This window comes from Scyliorhinus torazame, chromosome 15 (genome assembly GCF_047496885.1).
Source record: "Scyliorhinus torazame isolate Kashiwa2021f chromosome 15, sScyTor2.1, whole genome shotgun sequence".
In the NCBI taxonomy this organism is placed as follows: Eukaryota; Metazoa; Chordata; class Chondrichthyes; order Carcharhiniformes; family Scyliorhinidae; genus Scyliorhinus; species Scyliorhinus torazame.
In genome coordinates this window covers 153592972-153605053 of record NC_092721.1, presented here as the reverse complement: position 1 = coordinate 153605053, position 12082 = coordinate 153592972, and the positions used below count along the sequence as shown (strand labels likewise).

At 49.3% G+C, this 12082-nt stretch overlaps 1 protein-coding gene across 3 annotated transcripts in view; it reads left to right on the top strand.

Moving 5' to 3' along the window:
• Nucleotides 1–12082, top strand: part of LOC140391913 (high affinity cationic amino acid transporter 1-like) — a 115031-nt gene that overhangs the window by 67281 nt on the left and 35668 nt on the right. For all 3 annotated transcript variants that reach the window (XM_072476958.1, XM_072476956.1, XM_072476957.1), the window contains one exon: nucleotides 3089–3263. In XM_072476958.1, coding sequence (XP_072333059.1) covers nucleotides 3089–3263 — 175 coding nt within the window. The remainder of the gene's footprint in view (nucleotides 1–3088; nucleotides 3264–12082) is intronic.

The following is a 12082-nucleotide window of genomic DNA, read 5'->3' as shown; positions in this document are numbered from 1 at the left end:
TGGAGAGGCCATTTTATATTTAACTTGCGGTGCTGCGTCAGTACGCAAGCATCAGTCCTAAAGATTGGAATAGGTGGATGCATGATGGGCAGAAGGACCTCTTTCTGCGCTACCAGTAGGAAAAACTGGAACCAGAGGGCACAATCTCAGACAAAAGGGACGAACCTTTGAAACAGAGATGTGGAGGAATTTCTTCAGCCAGAGGATGGTGAATCTTCCGACCTAACCTAGTGCCAGGGAGCCCACCCCAACATCCGGGCCCACCCAGGAAAAAAGCCAGCACCACCATAAAACGAACACTCCGTGAACCCACTCCTAAACCGTCAGAGCGCCGAGACCTAGCCACCTCTCTTGTACACCAAAGCAAAACATCACCTGAAGTAGCTCGAAGAAAAGACAAGTGTAAAGTGAGGGACACAATGGAAGATTCACCATTGTGGTGTCTCGGGGAGGAGAGAGAGCGAGAACCATCAGAACTAATCACTCAGACAGAAGGTAATCGGCATCCCACCCAGACCCCTAACTTTTAGCAACCGCCCAGCACACACCAACGAAGAGCAGAGCCATCCTTTCAAACAACAAGGGGACATCACATCTACCCCAGGGAAAAAGAAACCGGATATTTAATAGACACAGCCTTTGGCCCATCCACAAATCTACACATCTGGGTGCCAAACCCAGTCTCCCGGATGTTTTCAAGGGAGTGCACACCCAATTCTCAGGGTCACCAGCATTCCAACCACGGCGCCAGACCTGGCCTAGCCCGGCACATCCTAGAAAGGAACTCCGGAGAACAAGACTCCAGGAACTCCCACACACACTCCCAATGCCTACATCCAGTCGTGCCTATGTCCACCCAATCCCAAATACGACAAGACACTTCTCCACCTACACAAGAAGATAAAGGATAAACACCCTGGCCCGGAAGGGACACTAGCCCAGAGGCAAAACAAAGAACAACCGTCAAGACACCCATCGAGTGGGCATCCTGGGAGGGGGGGGGTTGCTGGTCCTCCGCCCCCACCCATCTCGCCAAGATCAAATCCAGCACCACGCTCTCCCAGATGATCGAGGACAAACAGGACCCTCGAGGCAGGGGGCACCCAAACTGGATTTCTGAGACCACTGCCACACAAAGAATACTCAAGGCCACTTCCCAAGAAAAGGCAAACTCAAAATATGCGCTAGGATAAAAATACGGATTTAAAGATGAGCAGAACCAAAGCTCGCAAAAATTCAACCGCTCCCAGGCTTGCATTACATGATCCCTCTCTACTTCCTTTCTTCAATGGTGGCATGGCAATACAGTGGTTAGCACAGATGCTTCACAGCTCCAGCGTCCCAGATTCGATTCTCGGCTTGGGTCACTGTCCACCGGGTTTCTCCCACAGTCCGAAGACGTGCAGGTTAGGTGGGCTGGCCATGCTAAATTGCCCTTGGTTATCAAAAAGGTTAGATGGGGTTACTGGGATACGGGAGTGAGGTGGAAGTGTGGGCTTAGGTAGGGTGCTTATTCCAAGGGCTGGTGCAGATCGATGGCACAAATAGCTTCCTTCTGCATTGTAAATTTTATGATTTGGGTGACTGATTCTTCTTTCCCTATAATGGTGCGGTCACATTTACTTTTTAAAAGCACATTGTTTACTTGAAGGGTAGATTGTCTCATGCATTGTGCCAGCAATATAATTGTGAAGTAACATGAGGGCAGATAGAGCTCATAGATGCAGCAGATGGCTATTTATATTCTTCTGCACAGCATTGGAGCCCACCATTGCCATTTAACAGTGCACGGTTATCATCCTAGCTAATGATTTCTCCGTTCTGCTATACATAGTATCTTGTCAGCTGTTTCTTCAGATTTCTTTTTTGCATGCATCAACCTAGATTGTGTTTTCTGCTGCTATTTCTTAACCGCGATGGCATTGAGTCTGCTTTCAAATCAAAAGCTTCAGACCAAGCCAAGTTAAGGGCAGCACGGTAGCCTTGTGGATAGCACAATTGCTTCACAGCTCCAGAGTCCCAGGTTCGATTCCGGCTTGGGTCACTGTCTGTGCGGAGTCTGCACATCCTCCCCGTGTGTGCGTGGGTTTCCTCCGGGTGCTCCGGTTTCCTCCCACAGTCCAAAGATGTGTAGGTTAGGTGGATTGGCCATGATAAATTGCCCTTAGTGTTCAAAATTGCCCTTAGTGTTGGGTAGGGTTACTGGGTTATGGGGATAGGGTGGAGGTGTTGACCTTGGGTATGGTGCCCTTTCCAGGAGCCGGTGCAGACTCGATGGGCCGAATGGCCTCCTTCTGCACTGTAAATTCTATGAAAAGTTCTGGGTTCTGACTCGAGCCAAGCCTTGCTTTGAACATTTGCTTCCTCGCATTTCTCCGCTTTGTAGTTGAGGATATTGTGAATTTTCAAGCAGATTTTTGAGCAGTTGGTGGGGATGGGGCAGAGAAGCGGGTAAGTGACTCAACCTAGGACGGTGATTAAAGGAAAGTGGCCTCGGGCAGCAACCTGTGTTAATCTTTAATCTTTGAAAAACAATTTTCTGGAGCCTCCTCTTCCTGATATTCCATCGAAGGTTAATGTAGTGTGTATACTGTTGTGCCGTATCTGCCATGTTACACTCCTGCACATTACATGCTTACTTCCCCTTTGAGCAGCTGTGGACTGTACCAAAATGAGGAATATCTTTTATTTACAGTGCTTGCTGTAAACAACACTTTCCTAGTTCCCAGATTATGATGGATCAATCTTTTAGAGATTGTGACAATTTTTATACTCCTTTTTAGCTCCATTAGATTGCATGTGTGGGGCGGCTCTGTAGGATTTGAGAACTGAAGGCATGTTACTGGATGAAGTAATGTTCTGTTAATAGGCAAGCTTGGAGCAACTTGACCATGTTCAGGTTACAATTTTTGGACATATATCATACTTGCATTCATTCTGTGCCCAAACTGATTTATATCAGATTGTTCTTGTCTGGTGTCTGGCTGACGCGGTACTTAAAGATATTGACTGTAAACTTAAGATTCTTTGCAGAATTTTAAAGAAAATGGGAGATCTGTTTTTGATTAATATTTTCTTGCTCGTTCAGGGTTATTATCTTTCGGAGTGAAGGAGTCGGCAATGGTGAACAAAGTCTTCACTTGCATCAACGTCCTGGTGCTGTGTTTCGTCATGGTCTCTGGCTTTGTGAAAGGGTCACTCAAGAACTGGCAGCTGTCTGAGGAGGCCTTCGTTAATGGGACAAACTGTACAGCCTCCAGGAAGTGAGTGCAGAAATGCTGATGTTCCACAATTGATTTATTAGGAACGCCGTTAAATTCCTGTCTTTTCTTTGTAGGTAAGAGAGATATGGTAATATAGAAACTTCCGAGGGAGGTGGAGAAAGAGGGAGAAAACATTACATAACTGCAGAGGGAAAGACAAAACATTGCCGAGCTTATTGCCGGAGAAACGGATGTTCGGAAAGTAGGGTTTCAATATATTTTTAAAATAAATTTAGAGTACCCAGTTCATTTTTTTTCCAATTAAGGGGTAATGTAGCATGGCCAATTCACCTACCCTGCACATATTTTTGGATTGTTGTGGTGGGACCCATGCAGACACGGGGAGAATGTGCAAACTCCACATGAGATTGAACCCGGGTCCTCGGTGGCGTACGGCAGCAGTGCTAACCACTGCGCCACCATACCGCCCAGTAGGATTTAAATAAAAGAACTGGAGAATGTGAGAAAAGGAGTAAAAGATGTGTGAATAGTCTAGAATACAGAAATTCAGACAGTAAAAATATTTACAAAAAAAAACTAGGCAGAAGCCTTGAGTGAATTGAGAGAGAAACTATACTAATAATTTGCTGTTGTTCCAACAGAATAGTACATGGTAAAGTTGGGTGCAATAAGATGCCAATATCATCAAACTTCAGACTGTTTTGGTCAGATCGCAGGCTGCCCTAAATTAAATCATCAGTTCTGTTTAGGGTAGAGATATCCTGAAAATTGACAACTGAGGATTGGGGAGACTTGGGGAGAGCAGGAAAACCGAACCTGTTGAGGGTGAAGAAAATGAGGAATATTATCCTCTTGACCACCAGTTAGTGAAGGAAGAACTCAAAGCCAGCCTTTACTTGCAATATATTTATTTACAGAGTGAAACCCTACAAGTAGATATCTCCTGGCTCCACTTAACTCTTGTCTCAGCAAGCCTCTCTTTGTGTGTGTTTGGGTAACCATCCAATCAATGTCCTCCAGCTACATGTACTTGACTTCAATTGATACAGTTAACAATGATGAGAGATCCTCTGGGGATCTGGAATAATTTATGTAATCATGTACTCTAGCTGTTCCAGTACAACTACAGCACTGGCATCTACCCAGCAATGTGGAAAATTGCCCAGGTGTGTCCTGTACCAGAAACAGGACAAATCCAACCCAACAAATTACCGCCCTATCAGTGTACTCTACATCATCAGCCGGAAGGAGTTATCAACAGTTTTATCAAGCAGCACTTAATCGGCAATAAAGTTCAGTTTGGGTTCCGCCAGGGTCACTTGGTTCCTGACCTCATTACAGCCTTTGTTCAAACATGGACAAAAGAGCTGAATGCCAGAAATGAAGTGAGAGTGACTGCCCTTGACGACATCAAGGCAGCATTTGACCGAGTATGGCATCAAGGAGCCCTAGCTAAAACTGGAGTCAATGGGAATCGGGGGGAGAAACTCTCCGCTGGTTGGAGTCATACCTGGCACCAAGGAAGACATTGGTTGGAGGTCAATCATCTCAGCTCCAGGACATCACTGCAGGAGTTCCTCAGAGATGAAGCTTAGTCTTGCACATGAGGAGGTCTAATTTACCCTTCACAAAGCCTCACTCCATAGCCCCACCTCATACACCCCCAGCTCCTCTTCCCACTTCCGCTTTATATCCTCCACCAAAGGCCTTTCCCTTTCCATCAATTTCCCGCATATGTCCAAGATCTTACCCTCCCTTAACTCATCCTTGGGATTTTTTCATGCAACGACGGGGGTGGCAACCTTGAAATGTGGCCAACTCTTTCCTCACAAAATCCCTGGCTTGCAAGTACCAAAACCCATTACCTCTCAGCAGCTGGAGCAACTGGAGCAACTCCGCAACCCTATCCCCCACGAACAGGTCCCTAAAGCACTCTATTCCAACCAGCTCCCACACCTTGAGCTTATATTTATCCCAGCCAGGTTTGGTTCAATGATTGCCACAGATTGGCATCCACAATGATATACCCTCCGCCTTAACATACTGACTGCACTGATTCCACACATACCACTGGGATCGTGGAGTACCTAGCCTGCCAGAATGGCAGAGGCGCCAGTAACAATGCCCTCAAACTCGTCCTCCACGAGACCTCCTCCATCTGCCCGCACACAGATCTCTTCTCCACAACCCCCTTCCTTACCTTTTCAACATTCGCCACCCAGTAATAATTCAGCAAGCTTGGCAGCGCCAACCCCCGCTCTGCCTGTCCCAATGCTTCATTCCATTCCACCCCTCCACCTCTCCAAAACTCTAAGCGCCATTGCCAAAGGCTCGATTGCAAACGCAAAAAGCAATGTAGACAACGGACACCCCGCCTCGTCCCCCGGTGCAGACGGAAATACCCCGAGCTAATGTTATACGTGTGAACACTCGCCGTGGGGACTCTGTGCAACAGCCTAATCCAATCCAATAATCCCTGCCCAAAACCAACCACTCCAGCACCTCGAACAAATAACCCCACTCAACCCGGTCAAACGTCTTCTCTGCGTTCATGGACATCATCACCTCCGTTTCCTGACCCCACTCCCTGGGGGGGAATCATAATCACATACAGCGGCCTCCTACTATTCGCCAACAGCTGCTGCCCCATCACAAACCCCATTTGGTCCTCATCTATCATCCCCAGCACATTGCTAGCCCCTTAGCCAATAGCTTTGTGTCCACATTTAACAATGATATCGGACATTACGATCCACGCTCCTCTGGATTCTTATCCTTCTTCAAAAGAAGTGAAATTGATGCCTGTGTCAATGTGGTTGGGAGCTCCCCCTTGCCAGCCGACTCATTAACATCTCCTCTAACAGGGTCCCCAGTTCTGTAACATGTTTTATAGAATTCTACTGGGAGTCTGTCTGGACCCAGGACCACTGCATCAAACCCATGCAGCCAAACCCTGCATCTTCCACTCCTCTACCACCGGAAAGTCCCAAGCCATCCAAGAACCGCAACATGCCTGAACCTTGTCGCAGTAATGCTCCTGTCCCACGCTCATGACCCACAGACAAGCATGGTACAGCACCACTAACGATACCTTGGGTGGGATTCTCCGCAATCGGCGTGATGTCCGCCGACCAGCGCCAAAAACGGCGCAAATCAGTCCGGCATCGCGCCGCCCCAAAGGTGCGGAATTCTCCGCATCTTGGGGGGCCGAGCCCTCACCTTGAGGGGTTAGGCCTGCGCTGGACTGATTTCCGCCCTGCCAGCTGACGGGAAAGGCCTTTGGTGCCCCGCCAGCTGGCGCGGAAATGGCTTTGCTGTGCGGCGCATGCGTGGGAGCGGCAGCGGCCACTCACGGCATCCCCGCGCATTCGCAGTGGAGGGGGTCTCTTCCGCCTCTGCCATAATGGAGACCATGGCGAAGGCGGAAGGAAGAGTGCCCCCACGGCACAGGCCTGCTCGCGGATCGGTGGGCCCTGATCCGCGGGCCAGGCCACCTTGGGGCCCCCCCCACCCGGAGTCCGCCCGCGCCGCCTTGTCCCGCCGTTCGAAAGGTGGTTCAATCCACGCCAGCTGGCGTGGGTTGACAGCGGCGGCCCTTCGGCCCATCGCGGGCCGGGGGGATTTCTGCCAACCGGCGCGGCGCGATTCCCGCCCCTGCCGAATCTCCGGTGGCCGGGAATTTGGGACACGGCGGGGCGGGATTGATGCCGGCCCCCGGCGATTCTCCGACCCGGTGGGTCTTGACCGTATTAAACCCAGCCCGCCACTTGGCCACCTCTGCTCCCAAGTGTTGGTAGATATGGACCGTATGACCTTCCCAAATGCACTCCTGCATCTCCTTCACCAATGCAGAATCCTCTCCTTATCCAACTACCAATGCAGCTTCACAGTGATCACCCTCGGCAGCTCGCCCACTTTTGACTTCCTTCTCAATGGCCCATGTGTCAGATCCACTCCATGAGGATGGTCAAAGACCCCTCTCTCCCACCAACTTCTCAAACATCTGGGCCACATACTTCGTGGCCTGCATTCCCTCGGTCCTTCAGGCAGCCCTACGATCCTCAGATTCTGCTTCCTCGAACAAGTCTCCAGATCGTCAACCATTCCCCTCTACTTTTTCTAACCCTCCGCCATCATCAATGTTTCAGCCTCCACCGAGGCAATATCTTCGTCTCCTCCACATTCTGGATTGACACATTCTGTGCCTGCAGCTTCTGCTCCACTCTCTCCAGGGCAGCCTGAATCGACTCTGCCACCTTGGCCTGATCCTCTGAATCCATCTTCCTTTGCTGCTAAAACCTGGCCCCATGGAATTCCACCAACTCCTCTGCCGACCATTATGCGGGCAACAACGCCACAGGTCCCCACGCCATCTTTTCCCCTGCTGTGCCACGCGAGTCCTGGCCCTACTGGTGACCCTTAATCGTCACACTCCTCGTTTGGTAATTCTTCAACATTACCCACGGAGAATACCTTAGTCTTAGGAATTCCCACTTTTTACACCTGCAAGAGCCCCTCAAAATGGGCAAAAGAGCAAAAGCAACCAACCCGGCAGAAGCCACCTTGTGTGTGCCCACTACCTTCATGGCCGCCATCGGAAGTCACATTTTATTTTTTTAAGCTCAATATCCTGTTTGATTTGTTGCTCTATAATAACTGGATATCTGTTGATCGCTCCCAAATCTCGTTCAGCCTGCCCCTAAAATAATGTTCCTCAATTCTTAGTATGTGTAAGACCTTAAATTTAATTTGCTTTTGCTCTTGCGTACTAGGCCATTTTGATAACTCAGTGACTTCTTCATCCGATTTTCCTGCGCCCTAGCCTGCCGGTTTGATGTCATCTGTGTTGTTTAACCCTGGCCATATATGTCTGTGAGAAACAGTCAGTATTGAGCCTGCCATCAATTGACTGAGTACATACTGTTCCTTTCTGATACAGTCATACAGCACAGAAACAGGCCCTTCGGCCACCATGTCCATGCCGACCATCAGATATCAATCTATACCAATGCCATTTACCAGCACTTGGTCCATAGCCAACTATACCGTGGCGTTTAAATGCTCGTCCAGATGGTTCCTAAATATTGCGAGATTACCTGCCTCCACCACTCTCTCAGGCAGCGCGTTCCATATTTTACCACCACAGGGTGAAAAAATGTTTCCTCAGGTCCCCTCTAAACCACTTACTCCTCTCCTTAAACCTATGTCCTCTGGTCTTGGATACCGCTGCCATGGGGAAAAGATTCTTAATATCTGCCCTTCATAATTTTGTAGACCTCTATCAGACCCCCCCAAAAGCCTTCTCAGCTCTGGGAAAGCGAACCCAGCCCCTGAGCTGAAACTTTACATCCTGGTCAATCTCCTCTGCACCCCCTTCAGTGCAATCACGTCCTTCCGATAGCGACCAGAACTGCACACAATATTCTGTCTGCAGCCTAACCAATGTTTTATAAAGTTGTACCAAGACCTCCCTGCTCCTATATTCAATGCCCCGGCTATGAAGGCAAGCATTACCCGGGACCCTGGAGATGTGAGGCAGCAGTGTTGACCACTGTACCACCCCTTTGAACTGGTTGCCTTTTTAGCATACTAAGCTTGCCATCAAAGTGAATGCGCCAGAAGCAGCAGGAACTAGGCTAGGACCTGGTGCAGCCATCTGGGATAGCCACTCCAACTAAGCACAGAGCAACTCTCAAAGACTGATGGGTAAAATGGACAAGCCAAGAGTCGGGCAGGCTCAGAGCCTGAAATGCATATTTGTCAGCAAAGCCCAGACGGTATCGAAACCCCGTCCCATTCGCATGTTAATCAGGTCGATTAGCAGGTGAGGGCCCATCTCCCCCAACACACAGGACTGGTACTCCAGCAACCGGGACAGTCCCAGACATTTTGGCGCCACTCCTTGTCCAAAGGAAACGCAAACAACGGGGTCAATGACCGCTTGGGACACGCCCAGCTATCCAGATCCCTGCCCACTTATTGGCTAAGGAATCGAACGGAGTGATCAGGGATCACCCAATTAGTAAGGCCCAAATCGAAGGATTGCCCAAAAGAGCGCGAAAAACCCCCGGGTTTAAAGGAAGAGTTCGCCATATGCTTGCTCTCTTTTGGCCTTGGTACCCCGGTCACGGCCATTGCCAACTGCAGCAACACCAGAAGTAAGTTCGAGTTCAACGCCCACTACCAGAAGGACGAGCCCAGCCGAGCAGCAGCACTTCGATCCTGAATTGAACAGTGGCCACTGTTCCTCTGACCTAAGCCGGGTGCCCGAAGTTAAGTACAGGTTGCCTTAGTCGATAGGTGTAGTTAACTAGTAGTGTTTATGTTGCATGACTAATTGTGTGTAAATAAAGTACCCGTGACCTTGAACTAAGTAACTGGTGTTTGGCTCTTTGATCGATAGCCGGTTGAAACTTGTGGTGGTATCAATCGATACCTGGCGACTCTTAAGCATTCAGACATAGACAATATAGAAAGAAGGCAAATCCACTGTTTGCCCTAATTGGAACAGAGCCACAGAAAGGACCAAGTAGTAGAGATAAATCCACAACAGTTATTGGCGACTCTGGTGGTATTCGACCCAGAAGTCACCGTGTCACTCCGAGAGAACCCACCAAAGCATTTGAATTAGAATCCAAATTGGCAAAGTAAAAGAAACCACAAACGAAACCAGTATCGATCAAACCTCCAGAATTCGGAAGTGTGTAATTTGCATGTGTACTAACAAAGGGATATAAGGTAAACTTGATAGATTTTGTTGCGTGCAACTTGCGTAAACCGGAAAATAGCGTAAAGCCGTACCAGTGTTTGCACCACCGCTTTTATTCCCCTTGTTCCAAATTTCAGGTAAGAGACAGAAGAGTATTTGTAGGGATGGCTATGAAGGCACTGGAACGCCTTGCATCCACAAGAGCCCGAGGTAGCAGCGACCAATAGATCAGAACAGTGTCCCATATGGGAAGAAGAGATCAGGAAGTACCTGAAGGAGAAAGGATGGCCCCTATGGTCTGAGTTTTGCACGAATGAAGATCCTGGCAGCATAGGACAGACTTGGTGGGACAGTCTGACCGAGATCCTGTCAATATCAATCCTGTCTCGCCCATCTTAGCAGCTTCCAAACCCAATATGATAAGGCCTACCAGGACACAGCGTGCTGTACGGTTAGAGAAGAGACAGAGAATCAGGTACAAATCCTAATGAAACAATGCGATGATTTAAAAGCAGCCCTCCGAGCACTCCACAGTTCCACCACGGAACAGAGGCAGAGTTTGATGGATCATGCCAAATGCAGGCAGCAGATTACAAGATTGCAATCCCTGCTATCAGTTCAAGATGGGTTTAGAGACACCTTTGGTCCACAGCTAGACCAGGAAGACGGCCCCAATTGGCAGGAACTCAATGAAACGGCCCAACGGTACGTAAGCGAGACCAAGAATCAAAATAGAGCCCCCCAGGCCCCGAAGAGAAAAGCACCCGCACCACCGACTGCACAGGAAGCACCCAACACAATGAACCCCGTCACCACACAGCACAGTGTGGCCACGGAAGACCAACCCGATTTCGTGTACACCACCCCATTATCGATCACCCAGTTACAAGACGCCCGAGAGAAGATGCGTTCCACCCCACATCGGACCCACATCACTTTTTCGAGTTAGTAAAACAACAAACCCTGATTTATGGTTTAGATGAGCCGGAACAGTTATGTGCTTAGACCCCTCAGTTAGTTCAGCCCTTCCCGACCCACGAAATGTAGGAGGAGGTAGCCTCCAAGAAATGAAAACGGCCATCTTAGACACCATAGGATATAACAGAGGAGATCCGGTAGACGGACTCAACAGGTGCAGGCAGAAAAAGGGAGAGCACCCAACAGCGTTTGCTGGACCCCTTTGGATCCATTTCACTGCGGTATTCGGTGAGTTAGCCCGCGCCCATTTATCAGCAGACAATACGGCCAAATGGACCGGCACGTTAGTGTCCCACGCCACAGAGGCAGGACAGAAGAATTGTGCTAATTATGACCCCTCAGACCCAGCGCACAATGAAGTGTGGGTTCTGAAACGATTGTCCAGAGCTTGGGAACAGTCTGTACAGAAAAAGACAGAGCATGAGAAAGCAGATGCCACAATGAATCCAGAAAGGGCACACCAAGACCCCGCATGGGTAAATGAAGGCAGAGGTACAGCGCAGCACCCCAAGACACAGGAATGCTATAATTGCGGACAGAAAGGACATTATGCCTGAGAATGTCAAGCCCCCCCCCCCCCCCCCCCCACCCCGCAGCAAAGGAATCACCACCCAATAGCCCACCCCCCAGAAACAATACCCGATCCATTCACAACGTTAGCGCCCGACCAGATAATTCGGCCATGAGTGGCACTGATTGATGGTGTTCGGGCTCCACAACATGGTTCTGTGAAACCCTTTGGGATAAGTCCGGAAGACCGGTGGTTACAGGCACAGTCCGGGGACAACCCGTAGAGTTCCTTTGGTACACAGGAGGGTCCCGAACCACATTAAACTCCTCCATCATTTCCAGAAAGAGATATGGTCCACTATAGATGCCATTACCCTTAGTGGCTTTACAGGTCACCTCCAGCAGGGACACATCACAGCCCCTGTGGATGTACAGCATGGTAATATTAGGACAAAACATTCGGTTGTTTTAGTCGACTTGCCCCAGGCAGCAGAACACATTCTAGGTATCGATTTCATGTGTACACACAACCTCTCATTCGACCCAGTCAACCGATGCATATGGAAAATGGCTAGAGTAGCGCGAGCCCCCGCCACGCTCACAGTAGGAGATTATGCCCATAGAATCAGCTCAGTAGGAGAGTACTGGTTTGATCCACAAA